At 40.6% G+C, this 26709-nt stretch overlaps 3 protein-coding genes across 13 annotated transcripts in view; 1 reads left to right on the top strand and 2 right to left on the bottom strand.

Annotated features, from left to right (window-relative positions):
• Nucleotides 1–3479: 3479 nt before the first annotated feature.
• DUSP3 (dual specificity phosphatase 3) lies at nt 3480–8807 on the bottom strand. Of its 6 annotated transcripts, none has more exons than XM_051794790.1 (4): nt 8790–8807; nt 7445–7615; nt 6221–6447; nt 3480–4753 (listed from the first exon to the last, which is right to left on the bottom strand). In XM_051794790.1, the coding sequence occupies exons 2-4, from the start codon at nt 7528–7530 to the stop codon at nt 4548–4550; spliced, it is 519 nt and encodes a 172-aa protein (XP_051650750.1). In that variant the 5' UTR covers nt 7531–7615; nt 8790–8807; the 3' UTR covers nt 3480–4547. The 6 variants fall into 6 exon arrangements, with proteins under 6 accessions (XP_051650750.1, XP_051650748.1, XP_051650747.1 ...); XM_051794788.1 differs by lacking the exon at nt 8790–8807 and adding an exon at nt 8453–8570; XM_051794787.1 differs by lacking the exon at nt 8790–8807 and adding an exon at nt 8424–8557.
• Nucleotides 8655–14974, top strand: LOC127474245 (ras-related protein Rab-18-B-like). 2 transcript variants are annotated; one of them, XM_051794784.1, is made up of 7 exons: nt 8655–8834; nt 9086–9141; nt 9590–9651; nt 11402–11474; nt 12435–12520; nt 13262–13328; nt 13790–14974. In XM_051794784.1, the coding sequence occupies exons 1-7, from the start codon at nt 8770–8772 to the stop codon at nt 13963–13965; spliced, it is 585 nt and encodes a 194-aa protein (XP_051650744.1). In that variant the 5' UTR covers nt 8655–8769; the 3' UTR covers nt 13966–14974. The 2 variants fall into 2 exon arrangements, with proteins under 2 accessions (XP_051650744.1, XP_051650743.1); XM_051794783.1 differs by having other exon boundaries at nt 8656–8834; nt 12402–12520.
• Nucleotides 14975–16158: 1184 nt separating this feature from the next.
• Nucleotides 16159–26709, bottom strand: part of MPP3 (MAGUK p55 scaffold protein 3) — a 16377-nt gene continuing 5826 nt past the window's right edge. For 2 of the 5 annotated variants that reach the window (XM_051794771.1, XM_051794770.1), the window contains exons 7-19: nt 26443–26536; nt 25604–25689; nt 24637–24711; nt 23448–23644; nt 22439–22503; nt 22009–22029; nt 21415–21456; nt 20243–20407; nt 19485–19565; nt 18960–19053; nt 18331–18439; nt 17370–17492; nt 16159–16499 (exon numbers count right to left, since the gene is read on the bottom strand). In XM_051794771.1, the coding sequence (XP_051650731.1) occupies nt 16317–16499; nt 17370–17492; nt 18331–18439; nt 18960–19053; nt 19485–19565; nt 20243–20407; nt 21415–21456; nt 22009–22029; nt 22439–22503; nt 23448–23644; nt 24637–24711; nt 25604–25689; nt 26443–26536 (1335 nt within the window). In that variant the 3' untranslated portion in view covers nt 16159–16316. The remainder of the gene's footprint in view (nt 16500–17369; nt 17493–18330; nt 18440–18959; nt 19054–19484; nt 19566–20242; nt 20408–21414; nt 21457–22008; nt 22030–22438; nt 22504–23447; nt 23645–24636; nt 24712–25603; nt 25690–26442; nt 26537–26709) is intronic. The other 3 variants (XM_051794772.1, XM_051794773.1, XM_051794774.1) reach the window with 3 other exon arrangements.

Below are 26709 nucleotides of genomic sequence, written 5' to 3'. Positions count from 1 at the left end.
ACTCTTATGCAAAAACTTCTCATATTCACTTCATTTCTGTGCCTGGCAACAAATGGTGATTGACAAGACTTGGATGAATTGAAACCCAACAAGTCTTTTCTGCAGCTTTTTTTTCTAACAATGTTATAATTAAAAACTGCTTCTTCCTCCATCCATGTTTGAATTTTTGGCTATTGTCTTTTCCAAAGGTTTTTCAGACTTTTTACTTTTGCTCTTGCTATTCCTCCTCCCCTTGCTGGCTGTGTAAAGTAAGTAAATCTAGAAATTGTAGCTCAGTAGTTCTGCTTGTCAGTCTCTGCAGGGAAATGATTGGACTTGGGGTACCTTTTTTTCTCCCTTCCAAAAAAAGGAGCTCTGCATTTTGTTTCACAAATATAGTGTAAGAAACAGGGAAGAGCTTCATTTCAATGTGAGAAGCTGTTTTGTTTAGTTTTTCCTAAAAATAGCTATTTGGAATACGTTTTTCAGGGTAAACAGCCAGGATGTTGTACATCATACTTTTTGATGTGCTCTCTCTTACATTTTTAACACTTGGAAAAAACACCCCAAACAAACAAATGTTTACATTTGCTTTATATTCAGTGCATACTACTACTTCTGCTGCTGTTCTATGCAAATGTTGAATACAGGACATTTGCTTATTTTAAACACAAGAACACGACCAGACTGATTTCCAGTCATGATACAACCAGCAGAAAGAAAGATCTGATGACCTTATGTCTGGGGCATCTATGCCCAAGATGCATTCAGGTGTCATGTTTTAAAATCTCATCTGTGGCAGTCTTCCTTGTCTAAAAGAAATCATGCATTGTGTTACATACAACAATGTACCCCTACTGTCAGTTCCCCTTCCTCCTTTCCCATCTCAGAAATTACTCTGTTTTCATGGAGGAATACAACATAGTGTTTTCTTTTTTACAAGATTTTTTCCTCCTCAGCCAATTGGGGTATCATTCTTTAATACAGACTGCTGTCAAGTAACTTGCCTCTGGTATGCTGACAACAAAAACATCTCTGTGTTATTATCACTGTGTTTAGCAGAAATCCAGAACAGAGCCCCACAGCAGCTACTAGGAATAAAATTAACTGTACCCCAGCCCAAACCAGCCCACTCTGCTAAGAAGGAGTCAGACACATTAGGGGAGCAGGTCCAAGGGGTGAACTGGCATCATGTACTTTGCCTGAATCTGCTGCTGCTGCTTCCTGACTCAGGCATCTGTCCCAAAGTGCTTGCACTGCCAAACCAGTTTCTGAAATTGGTTCTGTCACTTCTAACTTCAGGTGCTCACTCTGTCCACACCTGGGCCAAAGGGGTTCTGTTCTGTATCCAGGCCCTAAGATGTGAGTGTTCAATTTAAGCTTATCTGTGGTCAATGGCTCATATTTCACACACTGCCCAGGAATTTTGTACTTAAGAAGGGGGAGTGAATATTTCTTGAAGTTATTTCAAACTTAGAATTATAGCATCCAAATGCAGGACTAGCAGCCACAATATGTTTTATTGTAATTCCATTTTGGGATGCTAAGCCTGTATTAGAACTGGACACTCTTTTCTCCTACAACGTGATTATGCTTGGTGATGTGAGTGATGTGAGAATTAATTAATCTTCATGAAAAGCACTGCGTGTAAGAACACTGCAAGCTCTCTGAGTTGAAAAACAAATTTGTGTCAATATATCTTCCTCCTTCTCAGCAAAGAACAACAGCAGAAAGGATACTAGCCCAGTTTTTAACATGATAAAAAACTTATTTGCCTCTCAAACAGGTTTTTTTCTAAGATGCTGCTAAGATAGTCTTGTTCATGTAACTTTTATGTGTCTCATAAGAATTTTGCTGTGTCACATATCACAGTGTGAATACAGCAGCCTGAATGCTGCTGTGTGATCTCATGCAAGCAGCCAAGAATAAATGGAATCTTAGTATTCTCCCACCAGTCTGATAAACCATCCTGGTGGCTTGCCTTTTTCAGTGATAAGCACACACTGGATTCATACAATAGTATTGTTCAGGGACCCAGTGATGACTAGGGAAGAATAACAAGCCTATAGCTCCATCTGGTGAGTCAGCCAGCCAGCAACATGATCCATTAATGGAGCACTGGGCTGACATTCTAACTATTTTTAGCCTACTCTAAAAGCAGAGATAGAAATGGTTTCATTTCTGAGTTGCCTATCAGTAGTTTAAAATAGGACATATTGTCTCAATTTGTAAAATCAATTTATAACATGGTCTTACTTATCCTTCTCCATCCTCATATTACAAAACATTTGTTCAATCAGTTTTATTATACTGAGACAAATGGGCCAGAGTGTCACTAAAGTTACCACTAAAGTGAGAGTGTTCTCTGAAGTAAAAGAGTATCTTGAATATAAAAACATTTCCCAATGTCTTGATTTGTTCTTGATACTGACAAGTACAAAAATATTGCCGTAGGGTGAACAGACTCAACATTAATAAACCACTCTGGCTTTAATCTGACAACTCCTATCATCTTACAATTTATGGAAGGGTAACAAACTTCTAATGCCTAATGGTTTCTTAGCTCTTTAATGGATTGGAACTTTGACTTCCAAGTAACAGGCAAAAGACAAAGTGACTGCACATGAATCTCCATTTTTTTCCCTTGCAGTGCAGATAGGTATTAAGAATACATGGTGTGAGACAAGACCAAAAAAAAAAAAATCTATGCTCACAGTAAAAATTTTAAAAGGATAATTTATAAATAAGACTGCAGTAGGAAAAAGTCAGTATTGTAGAAAAGATAAGGCCAATATTCTATTTCCCAATCCACCCAGCATGAAATCAATAACTAGGAATTTTGAAGAAGCAATTAATTTAATCCTGATAAAAGGGGAGAAAGCAAACAGGTATGTAATTAGCCCATGGAATTGATTACTGCTTGTTATTACTGAACCATCCTGATTCAAAGCAAGCACTGAATACTGACTGACTGTAGAGGGGTGACAGGAAACATTATGTAGAGTGTTCCCCACAAAAGAGAAAAGGTTACTTGATTTGGCAGTTCCATCCTGTTCAAGGAAACAGAATAAGGCTGGTCTTGGAGCAGAACAATCACCTCTGGAGTTTAATTTCAATAAAGCTACACAGAACTTTCCCTTGCCACTCCCCCCTCCCCAAACCACACAACCCCAATAACCAGAAGTAAAACAATGTATGATCTTTGTGATTTTTGATTACTGAACTGAGTAGACAAAACTAGCTCTGGGGTTACACGTGGTACTAACACGAAGAGTGTTTCTGTTTAAAGTAGGGTTAAGATTTTTCAGTGTAGAACTACATTGAAGCACAGGTTAAAAGGGGAACACCCTGGTTTCTGTTAGTTTAACCAACAATTCCAAGTTTGCAGTGGGAGATCCTTTGCATTAATACAGTCCTGCAACTCACAGGTACATATTTAAACACTAAGGCACACAGTAAACACAGTTCCCTCTCCCAACATTGCAATGACTCAGCTCCTCTGTATGCCAAACAGAATCCAGACATCATTTATTTTAACAGAAAGTAAATATTTCCTATACAGTGTGGTATGTTACAATTCTCATTTCTGTTTAATGACGCCATGCAAGCAATCTAAGAAGTCAAGAGTATACTTCTGCAAACTGCTTTGAAAGCACACCTGTGCTGCCCTGCTGGAAGTATGTGTGCTCATTCTATTCTATGTTGATAAACAGTGATAGTAAATAAGGAATAAAGACACTTTGAAAGCCATCACATTCTGATACTTAGGACTTTTATCATACATCCAGTACAAGCACTTCTAAATACAAACATTTTCTCTTCCTTGCTCAAGTCTTTTCCTCAGCATTTGCTGTTGACATTTTTTCTAGTATGACTTCAAAACAAAAATAAAAGGGCATTTAATAACACACTATTTCGTGTCAATCACAACAGCAAGAGGTACAACTGTTCTTGGAAATACAGTGTGCATCAAGAATGGGCTCTGAATGGCTTTACTATCACACACTGTGTATTGCATAAATCCACACTAAACACTGCATACACTTCATTTTACAAACCAGTGCATCTGTGCATAAATATACACACTTCTCCATTCCTTTCAGCTCCTACATTCAAACATCAGGCACCTCTGTGCACGAAAAAAGAAGCTTTAGAAATTACAGTGCTTGTTTTAAGAGTGAGTGAAGAGACGTGTCGGGGCTTTCAGAAACTCGTGCTCTGGTGAGACACAAGACAAAGCTTAAAAGAATCACACTCAGTGTCAATGCAAACCACATATGCTATGGAGTCTTCAGGGGCTCTGACATACACGTGAAGACAGCTGTTATCACTGGAGTTATCCCTCTAAAAACACCTCTTTATTGCAACAGCTCCCAAACGGTGACGCAATTTCGCGCCACCTCAGTCCCAGAGTTCAAGAACGACACTTCCACCGGACGAGCAGGAATCCTGTCTCTCTTTAGCTTGGCGGTTGGGGTTTGGGGGGGCTCTCTAAAGCACCTAAGATGTCCTCTAAAGGTCTGAGAAACTTAAAAAAAAAAAAAAAGCACTACGGCTCTCTCCCCGCCCTAGGGCTTCAGCTTGCCCTCCTTCACCAGCCGCTCGTTGAGCTGGCAGAGCTGCCTCAGGAAGCCGTCGTTGGGGCCGATCTCCCGCTTCTGCCGGACCGTGCAGAGGGCAGTCCTGACGTCCATGTTCCGCCGGAGCATGAGGTAGGCGATGACCAGCGTGGGGGAGCGGCTGTAACCCTCCCGGCAGTGCACGAACACCTGTCCTGCGGGGACACGCGTGGGGATGGGGTTATACCACTGATATGGTCTGAAGATGGCTCCCTGCCAAATCTCCAACCCTTACCACAAGAAGTCATGTGTGTGTGTGTGTGTGTGTGTGTGTCCCCTCCACCAAACCTCAGGGAGAAGAGGGGAAAAACCAACCAAACGAGACAGAGACGGCTAAAGCAATATATATAAATATATTTACACTTATGTTACAGTTATATACAACTGAAATATGACGCCTTAAGCCCCTAATGTTTTTTTCTTTTTTTTTCCTAGTATTTGTAAGCCTTTTAAGTTTTATAAGTAGATTTTAAAAGCAGCAACCCTTCCTCCCTTGTCCCTTTCCCTCTAGCACCCTTAGTCTACACATTCCTTAACCCTCTTACCCCATTCTATGCTCCCTGTATCAATCACCCTGGAGGAGAAAAGACAAGGCAGAAAGAATCGTGCCCTGCAGAATGTACCACCTAAGGAGTCTTTCTGCTGTGCCTTTTGCAACCAGACTTGTCTGTCTTGTATTGGCCTTTTCAGCTACCAGCGTGCCCTCCCCAGATCTTCGTTCGTGAAGCCTGGTCATGAAAGCAAAATAATGTCAGTCCTTTTGCAGCTGGTGAGTTCCACCAAGCTGGATGTAAAATTTACTTCCACATCACAGATCCAGTAACCCTTTGCCCGTTTTAAAGAAAGAACTTCTAGAATTGTTGGACTACTCGTCCCTCCTTTTTCACGCTCAACCATGAAGCAAGTGTAGAAATAACTGGTATGTTGAAATAGTCAGATGATGACAAACACCATCTGTCCCACTGCACTATGTCCCAGGATTTCTGCTCTGGGGAAATACACTGTAGAGAAATGTGGCAATCAACAACATTGCAAATATAATCTTCAGTTTTCCTGCAATCCTATGAAATAAAGAGGTAATCAACACATAAAATAATATAATGACTTAATGTAGTAAAAACTGCAAGGTGACAGTCCCTATCCTTACTGTACATTTAGAAAAAACCCACACAACAGGTTATGTGAATATTCTTCAGCAGTGCATTACTTGTATCACTTCTGCCCTTGAATTTTAAGATCCAGTGTCCTAAACCAACTTTTAGACACTGAACTTACTTTTTAAAACTATTTTTCATGTAATTTAACACTTCTAAGGAAAAATAAAAACATATTTTCCCAGATAGGAACTATTATAAGCTGCAGCAGCTGTTCCCCTTTTCAAAGGCACCCCTACAGAGACAAGACTTCCCTTTACCACATACTGGAGACCTACAGGTATGAACAGAACACTGAGTTGTCTTTTTCTGTATTCTTGTGTCTTTGATCCAGGGCCTTGATCTGAATTCTTGCCAATGGCTGTTCTGCTGGTAATCTGAGCAAAGAACCATTTTAAACAGCGAATTGCTAAGAAACACATGCAGTGCACAGAAACCAGGGCAGGAAGATATCTCAGTTTGCCTTACCATCCTTCTGGGCAAGTGCTTTCTCAATAAAATCAGCTGCCTCCTCAAAATAGCGGCTGAGGTTAAATTCCTGTGTGTCATTAGCTTTAATGCCATGGTATCTGATGCCTGTGCCTTCATAGAACTCTGCATTAGTGTTCACATGCATGAATGATTTCCCCTCTGCTGCATTCAGGACATGGGTTATCCCCAGACGCTGCAGCCTCATGATGTTCTTGGCTATGAACCTGTGTGACAAAAAGCATCAAGGAAACCATTAGAATTTGGCAAATCATCTCAGTATTTATGATGCTTTTTCTGTTAACAGATATCAAATATATTGTGCCCAGAAGTGAATGAGCTGCAGATTAAAAATTACCAAAAATATTTAGAGCCACGGTCTCACACTTTGTGAGAGAGGTAGGCTAGACAGACATAAATACCTTTACTGTTTATAAAAGCAGCCTTTAATATGTGTCTACTGGATGCAGAAACAGAAATATTCTGGAAAATCTTCCTACAGCTCAAGTCATAAACTGCAAATACAAGTCTTAACATTAAGCTGAACTCCAGAGAAGCTTTTATGTAGTATTATTTTGGACAAGTTTCTGTGAGATGGCAGTGCACCTAAGGCTTTTGGCTGGACATGTAGGTATTCTGAAATTTTAAAATAAATACCCAAATTAGTTGGTTTATAGCTACATGAATCTCTGAGTGCATTCACTCACAATTTTCATGTAATTCAAGGCTACGAACATCTTGAGTGTTCCTTTGCTCCTGATGACTCTTCACCCCTTAAATTTCAGTGTAAGCAGATGAATCCTGATGCATGAGTGAAGCTCCTACATTTTCTGCTGTCTGTGCCAAGCAACTATGGCAACGAGCCAAATATTTGTAAGACTTCATTACCCAAACAAATGTTGACAGATTTTCCATCTGGCAGGACATCATCTGTGCCATGGTACAAGTATCAGTGTCTGGGGAATTCTGCTTGCAACACAAAAATCCTACAGTGCAAGGCCAAACCAAAAAGTGTTAATTCAACTGGGAGTTTCTACACTTACTAGGGTGAGTACATGGTTTAATTAATATTATATAGATCAGCATGTTTCTGATAGTGGTCAGGATCAATAGGAACTTCAATCCTGGAATCACGGAAGAATCTGGCAACACAGACTGCCCCCCCTGGAGGCAAACTCATTCCCAGTGAATGGTTTTTGCAGATTTTATAGATTATTTTCTTACACAGCTAGAGGTGAAAAAGACTGTATTTGTATGCCATTTGTTTCTCCCTTTCCAAACAGTCCTTGGATCTCTCTCATCCTTAACATTTCATTCCAGCTGCATCATGTTCAATGTTGAAATGCTAGCTTCTCCAAATAGCTGAGAGATGCTAACATCAGCTTCATCTGGTTCCTGAAAAAAAATCACAGAATCTTGTCCATTCTCAACATGGAAGATTTAGAGTTCCTCATCCCACGAGTAACACTAGTAAGAGGTGTTTCTTTTGAACAGGGATGAATTATTTTACCAGGCACAAAAGTCTTGGAGAACTATTCATCAGCAATTAAGGGGACATGAAGCTATAAACCAATGCCATATGGGATTACAAGCAAAGAGACCAAGTCTTTAATGGTAAAAATGCCAGCATATTAACATATTTTATTTTACACTGTTATGTTCATGCAAAATTGTTTCCTCACCAACACTTCCCTTACAGTCACTAAATCTAATATTAATTTTGGGAGAAGGCCTTCCATACTCCTTACAACACAGCTGCAGTTCTAGCACATTAAGAAATAAGAACAGGTTACCCACACACATTAAAGCAGACAGGAAAACTAAGGCTGGGCATTCATAACCAGGACATTTTGACCAAATGGGGTTTGGGAATTCAACAGGGTGCCGAACGCTGTAGGAGATGCCATTTATGAGCTGTCCTAACGTTTGCTGTGTCAGTCACCGGGAGGAGCCTCAGACAGCGGACAGGCTGGACTGGACAGGAGGACTGACGGCTGACCCGCGGCCGCACGGCCCGGGCCAGGCCGCGGAAGGCCCCGCAGAGATCCAGCAGATCCCAGCCCGCAGCCTGGAACCGGCCCCGGCTCAAAGCGCCCTGCCCGGCCCGGCCCCGCCCGCAGGACCCGGCGCACGGGCCGCCCCACACGGGCCCGGCCTCGCCCCCGCCGAGCCGCCCGCCCGGGCCCCGGCCCGGCGCACTCACGCGTTCCCCACGTGGATGCGCGGCACCACCTCGTTGCTGTGCGCGCTGGGCAGGCTGTAGCAGCCGCTGCCGTTGGCCAGGAGGTCGTTCAGCTCCTCCACCGAGATCTGGTACTCGGCCATGGCCGAGCCTCCTCCGCCGCCAGCCAGAGGCCCCTTGGCGCACAGGCTCCAGCCGGGCCCGCTCCCGCCCCGCCCGGCACCAGCCACCGCCTCATGGGCGGGGCCGCGGCAGCTGCCGCCGGGGCCGGGACGGGGCCCTGAGGGCGCCCGACGGCGGCGGCTCCGACCCGACCTGAACCCGGCCCCGGCCCCGGCCCCGGCCCCGGCCCCGTGCGGTGCTGGGGATGGACCCCGCAGGCCTCACCCTGAAGCTGCTGCTGGTCGGAGACAGCGCCGTGGGCAAGTCCAGGTGCTGCCCCTGCGGTTCGCGCGGCACCGAGCTGAGCCGGGCTGAGCCGAGCCGAGCCGAGCTGAGCTGAGCTGAGCTGGGCTGGGCTGAGCTGAGCTGGGCTGGGCTGGGCTGAGCTGAGCTGAGCCGAGCCGAGCTGAGCTGGGCTGAGCTGAGCTGGGCTGGGCTGAGCCGGGCTGAGCCGGGCTGAGCCGAGCTGAGCTGGGCTGAGCCGAGCTGGGCTGAACTCGCGGTTTCTTTCTCCCCCGCAGCCTCCTGCGGAGATTCACGGACGGCGCGTTTGAGCCAAGCCTGAAACCCACCATCGGTGAGTGCGGAGTCCGCCCGGCCGCGAGCCGGGGACGTTCCCGTTGGGATGCCGGGATCATTCCCGTTGGGGTGCCGGGGACGTTCCTGTTGGGATGCCGGGGACGTTCCCGTTGGGATGCCGGGGACGTTCCCGTTGGGGTGCCGGGGACGTTCCTGTTGGGATGCCGGGGACGTTCCTGTTGGGATGCCGGGGACGTTCCTGTTGGGATGCCGGGGACGTTCCCGTTGGGATGCCGGGATCATTCCCGTTGGGATGCCGGGGACGTTCCCGTTGGGATGCCGGGATCATTCCCGTTGGGATGCCGGGGACGTTCCCGTTGGGATGCCGGGGACGTTCCTGTTGGGGTGCCACTGGCGAGAGGAAGGGTTGGGGAGCCGGGGTCGTGTGAACGCGGGAGGCGGCTGAGACAGCTCCTTCTAACAAGCCTTCCCTTCTTACGTCTCAGGTGTTGATTTTAGAGTGAAGAAGATGGTGGTGGACGGCCATGCAGCACAGCTTGCCATATGGGTAGGTCTTCTTCCAGACGGATAGGGTTAGGTTTGTTCTCGGCAGACGTGCAAAGCTGCTTTCTGTGTTTTTCTTTCCCCCCTGCCCCCTTTCTTCCTCCTCCTTCCTTGCTCAAGTCTTCTGCATGCCGAGATTTTATATTTATGATGCAATGTCTCTCATGATCTTATAGCAGTAGTTGCAGACGATGTCCTTTCACAACTTTTCTAAAAGTTTCATTGGTCAAGGTTCGGGACTTCTTTCGACTCTAGTAGAGACTTTGGCTGCTCTTTCCTGCAGTTACAGAACTGGGTCTCTCAAAGGCTCTGTGAAGTGTTAAACTGCTGAAGATGGGAGGGTTCTATGCCTGTATGACCCAGAGGCACACCTAGGATGCAAGTTGAGTAAACTGCAGAAAATTGATGCTCTGGGTGATGAGTTGGGTGATTTCCTGTAGGGGTTGTGCAGCTATTCTGTGTATACTACACCAGAAACGGTCCAGAGCCTTTATTTTGGTTAAAATCATGCAAAATAGTATACTTGGTCTTGAACTATTTAAAAGTTGGTTCAGATTTACTGCAAGACTTGAGTGTTTGTCCTTAACTTCCTGATGCTGTATTTCCAGCATCTGCAAACTGTGAAATCAAACTGCAGCTGTGGGGTCCGGTTTATTTATAATACAAAGCACCACATTTATTCTTCTAAGTGGAATGAAAGAGCTCCAGAAAAGAGAGATTTTATGTGTCTGGCCACAGGTATTTGAGAAAGAAAACACCATTATTAATTAAGAAATTGAGATGGAAGCAGAGCACAAACGTGCTTTGGGCTGGGAGGGGGACAGTGACACACCAGTCTGGTTGTACAGTGTTAAATAAAAACTTTAATGCATAAACAGTGTGTTGAAGTCAAAAAGAGGCTTCTGCTTTAGTGTCCATGTGTGTGTAGAAGCCTAAGATTATAATCTCTTTAGCAGCAATAATTTGAATGAAGTAAATATATTGCCAACTTTAGTTTTTTTTTTAACAAAAAATAAATAAATTCCAACATAGGTGTTAGTCTATCAATTGTAAACTGTACCTAAAAGTAAATAAAGTTTTTTTTTAAAAAATCATATTTGTGTGATTTTTCCCCCCCTCCTTATTGTTTGTTCTGAGGGTTTTTTTGAGTTTCATATTGCACTTAGTAGCTCACTTATTCGAGAGAGTAAGTGTGACATAGTGCAGTAACAATTAAGTGAAACTACTGATTTTAAATTTCTTATCTGCTTAGATTCATAGCAGTCTTGAAGTAGTTCTTTCTAGCTGGATTCTTCTTCCCTGTGGTGTGGAGGAGCAAAGGGAGATATTTGGAATTACTGTGTCTCCTTTCCTGCAGTGTCTCTCACTGGAAAACCTGTTACTCCTCCCCTCATTCAGTTCAGCTGGTTTTTAACTGATCAAGCCTAACTGCATGGCTGCTTGCCTTTTATGAATTTCTCTAGAGTCCTTTTGATTTTCTTACTGTCTCACTCATGTTTCAGTGTCTGCTCATTGCTTTAACCTTCAATCAAATCCTCTCCATGCTTTTCTACCCCTCCTTAACCATTTTCTGTTGCTGCTGCCAGCATTTCCTGACAGCTCTGCTCATTCTCACCTCTCACCATGTATCCTTAGCGGGCAGGAAAATTTTAAATTTGCTCATCTTGTGTAGTTTAAAATACTTTTTTTTTTTTTTGTTCTAAATATGTTTGATTTTGTGTGTTTGGTTTCTTTCCCCCCCATCCCCACTGCAGGACACAGCAGGACAGGAGCGCTTTAGGACACTGACTCCCAGTTATTACCGAGGAGCTCAAGGGGTTGTTTTAGGTATGAAGCATATGGAAGAAAAAAAACATGATTACAAAAATTGTGGTCTTTGTTTACTCCTAAATGTGCATGCCCTTACAAAAGGAGGTTACCTGAGAGAATCAGAGGGATGCTTATATGTTTTTTACAACACTTACTGCTCATTACTGCTCAAACACAAAACCACTGGCAGGAAGTAGCACTGCTTAAAAATATTTTAAATTAAAAAACCAGAGATGTCACACTGTAAGGTGGATGAATTATTAGCTTTGTAGTTATTACTTCAGTGGTTTTCTGGTAATAAGGCAAACTGGGGGTTGTGTTGTGTTCTCTTCCCCATGACGTTTTTACTTCTTTTTCCCCCAGAAACTATTGATTTGATTATGCTGACTTGAGGTTTGTACACAGGTAATGGATGGCCAGGCCCTTTCTGTGTGACAACAGCAATTAGAAAATAAAAGGACTCCTGATTTCAGGGTTTGTGAAGGCTGAACACCTTGCTGTACAAAATATTCTGACTGTGATTCAGCTTTTTAAACCTCAGTCGTTTACATGAATGCAGTTAAGAAGTTACCAGTGCCCAAAAGTTGCTTTTTATTCAGTCCATGTTTTTAGCAGCAGCACATGCATGTAGTTACACATGAAATGAGGTGACAAAACACCTATTTTAAAATATTCTGCATGGCCCAATGCAGAACTACCAACAGGTAGAAGATTTCATTGGTAAGTCTGATTTTCACTCACTGAGATGCTTGTGTTCTGTAACCCACAGTGACTTTGGGTGAGCACAGCAGGGGTGTTCCAGCTCTGGGAAGAGGATATGGTTTATGTTTCTTTCTGTAATTCCCTAATACTGTTTTCTTTTCAGGGCAGTAGCTAGGTAGTGTGGACTAAGTGAACATTGTTCAAGACTTTACAGCTGTTAAGCATCTTTTCCTCTGTTATCAGTGTATGATGTTACAAGAAAAGACACTTTCACAGGACTAGAAAGCTGGCTGAAGGAGCTGGACATCTATACCTCCAAAAGCAACACTGTGAAGATGTTGGTTGGCAATAAAACTGATAAGGTCAGTTTAGGAATGAATCCTTTTACATTATTCCCCAGATTGCTTACTCCTGATAGAGTATAAATGGGAGATAAAATGCAGTAAGTGACACATCTGTTGTGTGAGGAGGTGTTATGCTCTGTAACTGAGATGGGCAGGCTCCCCTTATGACATCATTTTAAAAGCAGGTATTGTTAAAGATTTTAATGTGGCTGTGAGGTGCACTGGTTGCTGTTTGTTTCTGGGGTGTTTTGACATACTTAGGTGCCTGTTGCATGGTGAGATGCTTCACTCTTGCTTTACAAGAGGTTTTCAGTGTGGCTATCCTGAATTAGGTTCTCATCTGCCCAGTTTCAGAACCTTTTTGGCTACTTGCCTACTGAGATCTCCTTTCTGGAGATGTACCTTGCTCCTGGTTGATCCAGAGCATGGCAACACAGTCATTTCCTACTGATGTGGCACATGGTGTGATTCCTGGAGCTGTCCTGTGCAGGGCCAGGAGTTGGACATGGATGATCCTGGTGGGTTCCTTCCAACTCAGAGATCCTGATTTGATGTTGCTACTGTTCAATTTGACCCTGTAAGAGCTGGCCTAGCAGTAAGCTGCCTGTAGAGTGGGAAAATCTACTTGATTACTACACATTGCAGACATTCTTTTTTCTTTTCACCAAAACCTCGCTTCTGCAGTGGTGCTTTTCCAGGTACTTCCTACAAGGGGCAAGTGTAGCTTCTTTTAGCCATGTTCTTCATTTGTCTCTGCAGCCTGATCGTGAAGTAGAGAGGAAAGAAGGACTCCAGTTTGCTAAGAAACGCTCCTTGCTTTTTATAGGTATGCACCTCTGTGACAAAACCTCCTCTATTCCTATGTTTATTTTGGGATTGCTAAGCATGAACCAAGTGTACAATTGTATTTCAGGTTGATGGGTAGATCTGCCTTTTTTTTAGCACCTGTTTATGGGGGTTCCTTTTGCTGCATTAGTTCATATGGATGGATGTAGGCTCCAACTTTTTGGATGCTCTGCCTTGACTGCAACTAGAAGCACTTTTCTCTGAAACAATTTACTGCATATACTATATAGGCATGAATTTTATATTCTCTTGAAACCAGGAGGATGCATTTCTGTTTACCCTATTCAGCTTAAGTGTACCTTTAAGAGATAATGGAGAGGAAAATGGCTCATTAAAAAAAAAAAAAATCACATCAGCTCACTGGTCCCAAAATAACTTTTTTACAGAGTGGAAATATACTCCCTGCAAATAAGGTAAAATATTTTTTCCCCCCTCCACCAGAGACCAGTGCCAAGACACAGGATGGAGTGCAACATGCCTTTGAGGAACTAGTCAGAAAGATCCTGCAGACCCCAAGTCTTTGGGATAAAAGCACAGAGAAACGGGGAGTCCAGCTAATGGAATCTTCAGCACAGCAGCATAAAAGTTTATGTGGTACATACTGTCCACTTTCTTAAATCTACAGGTGGCTGTTCTGCCTGAATGGAGGGGACCTGAAAAAAAAAAAAAGGGGGGGTGGGTGGGTTCCAAGCACTAATCTGTGCCATGTTTGACCTGCCACCAGCTGTGCAGCTCCAAAACACAAACTGGGTAGCAAAATACATTTGTGTTCATTAACAAAATCCAATTTCTCCTTCCCTGATGCACAACTGCTATCTGCAGATATTTTTCTGGTAACTCTGAGATTTTTTCAGTATTTAATCATAGTGCTGCTTAGAGTGTTGTGCTCTTGCTGTATGGCAGTCAACGTGGACTTTTTCTGGAATTCCTGCCTTAGCAGAAATAAGGCAGTATTCCAGTTTGGAATGTTGAAAAACTTCTCTTCCCTGGCATGGCATGGGAGTTTTAGGCACCCATTTTAGGCACCCAAGTTCCCTTAAATGTAGTTAACAGTCAGGAGTTACCCTGAGCAGTGGACATAGTTTGCTGATTTTAAAAAGTCAGAATTGCTACCTGTCCCCTGACAGTGAGCTGACTTACTCCTTAATGTTAGGGTTGTCATGAAGATGTACCTGGGATCAGGGGTGAAATGGAGCCATCCTTTTGGACTGGCTCACACTGGGGGTCCTTTTTGCAGCCAGTGTGGTTCTCTGCAAACTCACATTCCTGTCCTCACTCAGCAACTGCAGGGCTCCAACTAAATTTAATAGAAAATGTGCTGGCTATGGAAGAAGTTCTGTTGCCAATCCCATTATGAATTTATCTTTTTACCTTTTACACCTCTCTTGGCATTGTATCTTGGTATTTTAAGTTTTTAGTCATTGTAACTTAAGGTGGACCCTGTATGTAACTTGCCTTGCTTCTCTTAATGCAAATAGTTTCTACTATTAGGCTATCTTTGATCTTAAACATACAGCTTTATTTACTGCTAGTCATTCAAAATATTTTAAGATGTTAAGATGGCAACCTTGCTTTAAATAAATTCTGACCCTTAGTTTTCTTTAAATTAAATCTGTATCTTCTGAACATGTTTGTGTTCTTGCAAACTGTAAAAACCTGCTTGTAACCTGCAATATAGATCTAGGGTAAGATTAATCTGCTCACTTCATAATTTGAAAAGCTGTTACTGAAACAGTTTTTAAAATATTACACTTATTTAAATATTACATGGTATACATTTGGAGAAGATGGATATGTGTAGCTGTTCTATACAACTTCTTGAGCTAGAGGTGATGTAGATTCAGTGACACTGGTATGTAAGAAATGTGCTTTTAATATGCATTGTTTAGTTCTGCTAAATGTCATGGAACAAGAATAACACCATACTGTCAAGATGCAAGGAACAAGACTGGTGCACCAAAAGGTCTTGTTTAAAGAGCACAGTACACAGGAAATATTAGAGCACAGCAGGCAAGCAAAACCAGGAACTAGTTACAGCTAACATGCACCTGTACAGTACTCTCCCTCCACCCCCCAAATAATTACAGAGCACAGGTACTTCCAGAATCATCTCTGCATTTTCTTATTAAGACCTATCTAATAATATTGTATATTCAAGTCTCCTGAAATATATATACAAGGTCTTCTAACAGTTAAGATTTCTTCAGGCCAATTAGATGCTCTGGAAGCCTTTGCCAGATTTGGAGCAAAGGCAGCCATAAATGCTGCAGGGATGATGATTTGGACCTGTAGCTCAGCTACTTTGTCCTTCATCCTCCTCCTTTTAGGAGTTGCTACATTGGTGTCAAGACTGTATCCCATCAGGTAGCACTTCCAAAGGTGTCTTGTAGAAAATAGGCTGCTTAAATGTATTTTAGAACCACGTGCAGTTACTTTCACATAGACTAAAAAAAGTGTCTGTTTTATCAGCTGGCTCATCATACAGGTGCACTCATGGGTTGTTTAAAATTTGTCCTGTGTCAGTAGGAAGAGACTGGGAAAGAGGGCAGAAGAAGCAGCTTGTTCCCAAAGACTACCTCATTCTGATTTTGTGGCTGGAGTTGTGGCCAAAGGACAAAAATTCCACCTGGTCAGTCAGTGTCTCAGCACTAAAATGCTTTAGAAGTGTGGGACCCTCTGTGAAACCTCACTGTACAAAATACACTATTTACAGCCTAAAGATCAGTAAAAGATTGGACTGACTTGTTTAGTCTGAGTATTCACTTTTAAATGACAGCTGCTATTCAAAATTTTGATTCAGGGAGGCAGTGTCAGCTTTTAACTTTGTTAGTTCTTCCTCATACAGTCTTTATATATTGCCTTTTAGACAGACCAGCAGTTTTGAAGTGAATTTGACATATTTCCCTTTTCTAATTCACTCATTTACAAGACATTTTTATACAGTCTTTCCCTTAAACATGGTAACAAGCTATGACCTCACCCAGTTGACTGGCACCCAAAATGAATCCTTGTTTAGCTTCTCTAACACGGTTTTCAGCTGATTACATGCACTCTGGAGATCTTCTTTCACCAGTACAGTGTCAATTAAATGGCCATACTGCTCTTCAATGAATGCTGCTGAATTAAGAATTTCCTGCTGTTCTTCATCCTGCTGGTCAACACAAGATGATGGTATGAAATTTACAGCATGTCTTTTTAATTACTAGCATTTTAAAGTATATTAGCACATGTAAGTCACTACTTTGAAAGACAGTGAAACAAAAGCCATTAGGAAAAGGTATGTAAGGTACTGCAACTGAGATTAAGGAGCTGTTTCAAAAAATGCAAGAGGTCTTATGGAGTGGGGAAAAACACATGTCACAGGAGGGGCATAAGATGGTGACACTGCATTTAGAGTTGCTGCCTAACCCTAAGACCTGGAAATCACACTCCTCAAAAGCTGAAAGGGAGTGCTGGATCCACTGGCCCCAAGTTCAGTAAGTTTGAGGGCTTAAACAAGAACTTACCAAGTGAACTAAAGTTCTGTAGTGTATAAATTCAAGTTCAGGTTACCCAAAGCAATACTGTAAAATCTGTTCAGATTTACCCATCACCAGTTTGCAGCTGATCCTTGTCAGACATGCACATCCTGCATTTTTTGTGTACCCAATTAACACCAGAGTGGGTGTCACTTTGGAGTGACTACTGTTACCATTTGATGGGGCTGCTCATCAGGAATGTAAAATGATTATCAGTTTATCTGAGCTCAGTAGCAACTTCCCCTCCTGCAGCTTTGATGATTACACAGGTCCACATGGAAGAGCAGCACGTGGCTTCGTGTTACTTTAAAACTTGAGTATATAAAGAGTCAAAACTCACATTCTGAAGTTCCAGCTGAAAGGCAATATGTGCACAAGACCTTCTTAGAGCCCCACTCTGACATTCTTGCTGTCATGGAAGAGGAGCTCTTTCATGTCATAGAAGTGCTAGTCCAAATACTTCTTTCATGTGTAAAAAGAAGATTAAAAGTTAGAATACTTACCAGGGGGGCTGAGATTTCTTCTGACATGGGAGATTTTAGGACATGTTTTTTCTTTTCTGAAATAAGAGGCTTCACAAAGATGACATAAGGCTTAAACTCAGGAGTCCTCAAATGCTTTACTGCCTGTGAACAGATGTTTTTTTTGTTATCAGACCTCTGTTGTATGTCAATGATCTACTCAAATTCCTTTCAACAGTTTCACTGGTACACACTGACACCCTGTGGTGTGAGGTCCTGTGTGCTATACATTTGACCTCAGTAATCTTTTGCTCTTCAAAAGAAAGGTTCATATCAGTGTCCTGGCTCCAAGAGTATTTGGAGCATGGCCTTAACTGCACACCTGCCTTACTATGCACTGTGATACCAAGGAGAAAGGACCTGGCAGAAAATACTGGGGAAAGTAGAAAAAAAGTTGACTTCATGGGCAAGTTATGGTTTGCTTTGCTCAAGTGGTCAAACACTGGAAATTTTAAACCTGGAATTCACCTGAGGTAGCATTACAAGTCTTCTCCTAGCCCAGTTACAAGATCTGAATCAAAATTTCAAAGATTAACTCACAGCATGGAGGAATTAAGACCAGGTCTACTGGCACTGCTTAGTAGTGTGATTGGCACTGATTAGTAATGTGCTTCAGAGGCAACAGAAACTAGAGTGGAAAAAACAACTATGCTCCAAGTATTCTGTGTAGGACTTGAGCAGGTGAGGCCAGTGATGCACATGACCCCTCCAGCAAGGGAAAAGTCCCACAGTGAGAGCCACTAAAGTGACATCCAGGCTGTATTAACAAGACATCCAGGAACTGTCACCACTGCACTGCTTAGAGCTGGAGGTCAGGCCAGGAGACACAAGTTCATTGTTCTCTGGAGGGTAAGCAGCCACAAGTGGTGAACAACACCAGTGACACAGGCTGGCAGCATAATAAGCAATATTTACATTCTTTAAAATAAGATGCAGAACTTACTTCAGGTACCACATCCACCAAACAAACCTTCTTCTTGGCCATCACAGACCGGATTGCCTCCAGGCTTGTACCATATAAATTTTCTTTGTATTCTCCATGTTCTACAAATCTAAAAAGTCAATACATTTTTAAATACCATCTCCACAGAATATTTAACTTAGAACATTTGACAGCTGTTTGCTGAAGTCACAGTAGTCAAATGAGGAGGAGAAAGGCAGAAAATCAGGGACAGGTAGGAAAGGATTTCTTTTTCTCTCTTTTTTTTTTTCCTTCTGGTTGCTTTGTAGCAATAGTCTTCTTCCCATGTCACTAAGAGCTAATCAGCACTACTGACAAGATGGGGAAGAAGAAGAAGAAGAAAAGATGTTTTTCACAGAAAATAGAATAAAGCTAGTCAGGAAGTGGACTGCAATCCTTCCATCTTATGTTATTCCTGATTTGCTTCTTACTAAATCTTTGAATTTGCTCTGACAGTCCAGATGGAATCCAGGACTTTTGACTTGGAAAGCAGAACCCTTCTAACACAGCTACTCCAACCTGACATCCCATTTTGGTGTCCACATCATGCAAGACTGAATGAGGTATATTTTTAAATAGTCAATTGTACCAGTGTTTTAAAATTAACTCACTTGTTTTGCTGCACATCTGTCTCAAATGATTGCTTAGAGACAAAATTGTATTCCACTCCCTCCTTCTCATGACTTTTCTTTGACCTGGTTGTATCTAGAAGAGAATGGAAGCAAGACATGGGAGACATATCAGCCTTTGCAAACAATGTTTTCTGAACATACTAGTGTTTCACACCAGCTCTTTCTGTGAGTCACAGTCTATTTTTTACTTCCTCTGTTGAGTTTTTCATTCTTTTAACAGACACTGAGAAAATGCAATCTGTTCACTTGGGAAAACACAATTAAAAAAAAAACCCCATTGATCTGGCAGAATTCCAAAATGCACACGTGTAAAGTCACATAATGATTTATTCATCTATTGAGGGCAAACATAGTATATTACAATGAGAAAAAGAATTTTAACTCCTCCTAAAACATGCAATAGTCAGAACACAAATTATCATTCATCAGTGCAGCTGGCACTATATTTATTAGACAGCATTGAAGGAATAAATAAACACACACAAGTTAGTAAATTTTACTCACGTGGAACTGCAACCCCATACTCCTGTGGGTTCTCTGACACAACCTTCTGCTTGAGCTCACTTAATTTGGCCCCCAAGCAACCTAATAAAATAAAACTGATTGACTGATTTCTGTGTGGCATGGAATACTGCAGGGAATAAATGTATCAGCTTCACACAAATAAGGTGATTTGGGAATGTGCCTGAAGAAACCTGGACATGAGAGGCCTCATGACCTGCTCCATCAGATTCTACTTTGAAGAACACCACCAGGAACAAACTGAATTCCTTGAACAAACATTTGGCAGACACCAAGTCAGAAAATCTGTAATCTCAGCACTCAAGTTCTGTGGGATACCCTTGATTTCTAGGCCATCCTGGGAAACTTGCTTCTCACAAAGCTGATAAACCTACTGAATTAAAGTTGCATGCAAGATCTTGTTAGGTAATTTTAACATTTACCTCTTCATCAATTGTTCCAATAGCTTAAGTGTACATGTTTCAGTGAGAATCAATGGAGGGTGAATCAGAAAAATGAGAAATAGTCCTGCATCATTATTTTTAGGAGGATTTGGTGAGTTTGATTGCTTTTTTTCAGTTGGTTGGTTTGTTTTTTAACGTAATTTGAAATAAAAGAGCAACCTCTGACCAAAACCAGAAAAACCTTTTAAAAAACCCACCAGGACCCACAAAAAACCCAAACAAAACACTGAAAGAAAGCCTTTTGCAGTGCAGGTGATAAGGGAAGAAGGAGAATTTTGCACCAGTTGTGCATCTTACCAATCAAAACCACCAGCCTCTGCTGTTCCCCAGGCTGCTGCTGATACTTTGTGACTTCTTCATATGTGAGGAACTCTGCTCCATCAGCCTGCTCTGCCTGCTTGCCTTCATTCACACTGTTCTCCTTCTCTTTTCGACTCAATCGGAAGCTCCTCCGTAAACCAGCTGGGCAGGAAAAAAAAGAGATTTTCAGACCTGTCTCCACTTATCCACATTTTCCAGCTCGTTCAGCTACAAGTTACTGTCTTGGAATGCAAGTTACTCCCACCAATTATTTTTTAAATAATCAAATCAGTGCATATTTGCTAATATTATAGATGAGAATTTGCATATGATGTAGAAAACCAAGCACCCAAACTAGAATAAAAACCCCCTCATATCACCTTCAGTTGGTTATGCCAAAGCCCAGCTATGCCTCTTCACAGAGATAATCTAGTTTATGAATGTATGGCAAATTAGCATTTTAATGTCAAACCATTAATATATAATGTATAATACATAATAGATAATATTATTATATTTTATTTATATATTTATTTTTATTTGTATTTATGTACTACAGTTATATATAAATATATATAATTAACATTAAAATATATTATATTATTTGTTAATATGTAATATATTATATATAATATATATTATATATATTATATATGTATAATACATATATCATGTAATTATAGATATTATAGATATTATATATTATATAGCATATATTTATTAATAATTAATTAATATATTAATATATTAAAATATATTGTATTATTTGTTAATATGTAATATATAATATATTATATATGTATAATACATATATTATGTAATTATAGATATTATATATTATATATATTATATAGCATATATTTTTAATAATTAATTAATATATTAACATATATTTTTATTTTTATATATTATATATAATATATTATATATATTATATATTGTATATGCTATATATATATATCATATATTAATATAATATATTATAAATTAATTAGATGTTACTTTGTGGTAATTTTGGGGGTTAAAAGTCAACATAGGCAAATTTTCACTTTTTAATGTGGAGGTGGGTTTTTTGGGTGGGTTTTTGCTTTTTGTTTGTTTTGTTTTTATGTTGGGGAGAGGGGGGTGTGAGGGTGTTAGGGAAGGGGAAAGGGATTTTGGTTTCTCACCTATGTACTGTCCATTGAAATATCCTTCACAGTCACAGTCCTCTGTAAATGAAAAAGCAAGGAGGTTGGGGGTAGGGCACAGAGAGGGATACCAGGAATATGAATCTCAAGAAGCATGTGCAATGTGAAAAAATACTACAGCATGCAGAGTTGAACACGAAATACCTGATATTTGGAAAGGCACAGTGACATACAAACTGCATGAGCCCACCACAGTTGCTTATAATGAAAATAATGCAGAAAACAGTCCAAATGAGCAATGAAGACAAATCACTTTGGATTGATAGAGGTGCCCTAGAATGCTGAACCCCAATATTTCTTTATTTTTTAAACATGCCAGATACAAAGACTGTATTTAACTCTTTCAAGCTCACTCAGAAACCTACAGGACAAGTATCAGAAGACACAAATCTTTTCTCTTGAATCAAGAGCAAATTTGGAAGTTATCATTACTTAAGTCATCAATCTGAATTAAATTAGTTTAAATAATAATTCATAAAGGAACTGTCCTAGGAACAATACATCTACTTTTCCCTTTGTTTAAGGGTGTAGCAAGTGTTTTAGAAAACCCTCTGGATGCAGGAGAGGACCTACCTTTGTCAGAGGACTGATCATCTGTAGTTAGCATGAAAGGCAGAGTTGGAATGATGTTAGAAGACAGACAAATAATTGAGCAAAATTAGAGAGAATGGAAAGGAAGTGTCTTCTGGTCTGATTGCTTAACAGGCTTTTCTATCTTAAAAAAAACCCAACAACTGAAGTAATAAACCCTTATCAACTGATTAAAGATTTCTGGGCTGCAATTTAGTATTCTAAGCAGTTATCAGTTTAACTGTCTTGGGAACATCTGAGAAAAGGCTTAAGTAGCAATCCTCATTACAGTGAGTGTAATGGAAACTAATTTGAAAAAGCTTCATTTAAATCAGTAATGTTATTTTATAATTGGGTTGAGCATCTTCCCTCCTCTTTGTAGCAAAAGAATACTAAGTACCAAAACATTACTGGAAGAACAGAACAGACTTACATAATGGTTTCTTCAGAGTTCTGGCATTCTGCAGAGTGCCTATTGTTCTTCTGTAAGTCAGTCGTCTGAAGAGAAAATAACTGTATTTTAGATGTGTCAGCTCAGAATTATAGAGGATTTAGAGCATGTTATACACCTAGCATTGAAAATAAAGAATAAAACAGAGCTTTTCCTTTAAAATTTAAAATGTCTCTGATTCAACAATTTAAAGGGCTTTCTTTAAAACTGTGAGCTTTCATATAGCAGAGCCAAGTCCTCTACTAGAAACCTCATGGAAATTGTGGAGGCCAGAATAGAATCAGACCTGTTTTAATTCTTAGACACCCCACCTCTGTAACACCTACAATTCAAAGAAGACACATCCAGTGATTTGCAGTAAGAATCACAGAGTGATTGGCTTAAATCAGATTCCTTCTTAAATATAAGATTCCTTCTTAAATATCAGATTTCTTCTTAAATATAAGACTTAAATATCAGACTTCTGATATTTAAAGACAAGAACTGAGGGGTATTTTTGCTTGAGAAGATACACATATCTTGCTGTGAAAGCAGAGAAGCTTCAAGCTCTAGAAGGTATCCCAGTCCAAGCTAAATACTCCCTGAGGAGCCAGAAGAGAGATCAGATACATTTTTTACTATTACTACAGGCATAAATTCGAAATAGTTACAATAAATCAACATTTTCCCTCATACTGTGGATGTACAAGGCTGTGAAATGCAGTCTCTCCAGAAGGCAAGAAGGTTAAGAGGCTGATATTCCACATCTCATTTCATATGTTCATTTAGCAAGTGTTTCTGTTTTCATGCTACAAAGTGTTAAGTCCACAGCAAACTATCCAAAGCAAACCAGGAAGTTTATTCTATAAGAGAATAGAGCTTTTTAGTGCTTTTCTCTAAGCATCTGTATTGATCCTGGCATGACCCTGCCCTTCATTTTCTGCCAAAAAAAAAAAAAGGCATAAAAATCAATGTGTGAAAAAAAATAAATCTATCATCTTTGCTGACAAACCTTTCTTGGAACTGCTTGGAGGGGATCAAGCCTGCCCTGAGGTTGGTATCTCCAACACGCTTGGCTTGCCACCAGGTGGGATCATCTTGGCTCACAACTTCTAGGACGTGTCGCCTCTTAAATGGCAGCCCAGCCTCCTGGCAAGGGATGGCTTTGTCTTCTTTGGGGTTATAGCAGAAAAGTGCCCTCATAAATACCTGTAAAAGAAAGTAAAACATCATTTCTTCCTGTCCTATTTGGAATTTCAAACTGCCTTTAAAAGGCAGTGCTAACACTGTACATACACTTCATCTCTCCTTTGAGCACAGCTGTATTATGACTTAAGCACTCATGCAGAAAAATAAACTTAACTTTCAAGTACATACACAGTCATTATATATTGGCATTGTGGAACATGAGACTCAAAAGATAAAAGCCCCAAGAAACACAGACCACAGCCTACATCAAGTAGAAAATGCAATAGAGAAATGGAGGAAAAAAAAAGGGGAGAAAACAATAAAAATGGATTTACTGTCAAGTTGCCCAATTATGAAGACTGTCCCTAAAATGTTCCTTTGATACATCAAAATCTACTATTCACCTTTGGATTTGTATCTTAACACTACTTAACACATCACTTTAAAAAGTGACCTGTGGGCTTCAAAGAAAAATCTGGCAACCAAGAGCAGGGAAGCAGAAAGAGGCTGACAGAGGAATCTTGTAAGGGACCAGCTGAACAGGGATTCCCTCTCAAGAAGATGATCAAGTGGATCAAGTGCTTCAGATAAAGCACTTTGAGATGTGTGCTGAAGTTTGCTGATGGGGGGGTCACATGATGGATGCAGCTCTGGCAGTAGGTAGGGCTAATCTGACTCAAGGGAATGGCAAAATGCCCAGAGATCATGAACAGACTGCAGCTGGGATGGTAAGAGAAGACTAGCAGGAACACCAATTTTAACCACATGAACAAAAAAAGAAGACACTGGATTTCAGAAATGCTATGACAGAACATGTGCCAAGATGATGAAGAGGAGAAAACTCATCCAAGTAATTCTATTCAATAAAAGAGCACTGCACAAGAAACCACTCCACTGGCTTTGTAGTTCAATTCTGTGTCTGTGACACTTCTCACTGACACAGCAGGAATGTTGCCTTTACAGAGATGCCAGAATGTATCAACAGGAAAATGTGTGCTGCAGCATTTCAGTACCTTGCTGTCTTTTAGTCGATCTTCTTCTTTGATGGCTGGAATTATTTTTAACGTTATTGACCCCTGAGACTGAGCCTGAGAAACAGAGAAATGATTTTTACTTTTGAAAGCAGGACAAGGATACAATGCAGACTATTCAAGCTCCAGTTAAGGAGCTAGCAGCTGTCTCTTCTTCTCAGAACAGTAACAGGCCAAGCTAATCCACTATTTTAACTTCATTACAGAGACAATCATGATGTTCCATGAATCTTCCACAACAGTGTCTTACCCATGGAGACATCCACAGTAACTACTTGGCTAGGACATATTAAGATCTGCCTTAAAATTCCTTCATTTGCTTTTAGCAACTGCATCAATTTCTGGACTAGAGTTCACAGGGTGTTAAATACTTCTGTGGCTTTTAGTACGAGACTAACTTAAGTTTTTGCAGACTAAACATCAACAAAACAAACATCTACTTTCATTCTAGAATGAAACATCTACTTTCATTCTTTGCTAGTAAATGTCAACTATTAGTTATAGTAAATTAAAAAGCACTTCTGGATGCATCAGAAATCTAGAATAGGTTTATCTGATCTATTTTAGATGCCTTATTCTGGATAAGATGAACTGTGTCCCAAAGAAGCCTGCTATTCTGCACAGACTAAAAAGGAAACACAGACAAACAGGAATGTACTTATAATTTGCAATTTGCTTGTCATAAACAAAGCACTAAAGGGACGTTCTTGACAGAGCAACATGTTAACTTTATATTTGTATCTTACTTGGTACCGATCCAGTTCGCAGAAGTTTCTGAAGTCAAAAGGAGAAGACTAATCCACTGGGAGAAGAAAAACTCTTAATGCAAAGACAAGCAGGGATTGCATCTTTTAGCTCTATATTTAAAACTCATGGTTAAATTTTATCATCTATTGTAATTACTAGATCACCCAACAGAAAAGATCTTGAAATGAAAATCAGTGCAGACCAAAATCTGACTTATTTCTTCCGGTCGTTTGTGAAGCACAGTAATACCATTGACTTCTCTTAGTTCATCTCCAACATGGACAAGACCTGAAAAGATGGCAAATAAATTAAAATAGGCTGATGTCCAGCCTAAGTCATTAGCATGTACCTCCTCTCCTCCCTCATCCAGCTTGATGGATTTAATACTATTGCCTTTGTTGGCAATGTGCCTCCAAGTCTCCTGCCCTTATTCCACATGGCATTTTTTTTCATGCAGCACAGTCTTAAAGGAGACCAACATGCAGCTAAACAACATGTGGCAAGATGCTCTGGAAAACCACTGCCTCTATTTCCATCAGCATTAAGAATATAAAATTGGAATAGTTGCATGAGGATGATCAAAATCTTGTAAAGTCAGGAAACACACTGCTGACTGTAAAGGCAGGACTGACATGACAGCTCAACACTAGAAAGAATGCTAGACTCATTTTTTTTAACAAGCCACAAAGAGACTCTACAAGTTTTAGGTTTGCTTATCCAGTTCAGTAAGAAATGTTGTACTTATTATAGCTACTGTTAACCAACATAAAAGAATTTCTCAGTAAAGCCCACAGAAAACAACACATAACAACCTGAATAAACCAAAATTAAAAGTAAAAAACATTCTTTTCTTTCTTCTAGAGCTTGAACCTACTCCTTCTATCTTTGTTTGCATTTTTTTCCTAGCAGCCATTTCAGAAAAAACCCCATGTAAGTAGATTAATAGATCACTGATGAAATACAGAAACGCCAAGTGCACGCTTAGGAAACTTCAGAAGTTTACAAATGCAATTTAAAATCCCCCTTCCTTCAGAAATTTACCACTGCTCATACCACTGCGATCAGCTGCACCACCTCTCATGATCCTTGCCACAACCACAGCTCCTGTGTGCTCATCTCTTCTGATGGTGGCTCCCTGAAATAAAACAACCCCCCCACCAAGAAACTGTAAGAAATTTGCTTAGAATACAGCAAGCAGTGAGATAACATGTACACTACCTCATCTTTTAAACTGGGATTAATTTTTCAATTGATTTTCTCTTTCTCCTTGACGGTTTTCACTGTTATTTAACTTTTGCCCCCCCATTA

This window comes from Manacus candei, unplaced genomic scaffold (assembly GCF_025592945.1).
Source record: "Manacus candei isolate 608988 ecotype Guabito, Panama unplaced genomic scaffold, ASM2559294v1 h1tg000040l, whole genome shotgun sequence".
Lineage (NCBI taxonomy): Eukaryota > Metazoa > Chordata > Aves > Passeriformes > Pipridae > Manacus > Manacus candei.
The sequence above is the reverse complement of the archived record's forward strand: the minus strand, read 5'-3'. Positions and strand labels throughout refer to the sequence as shown.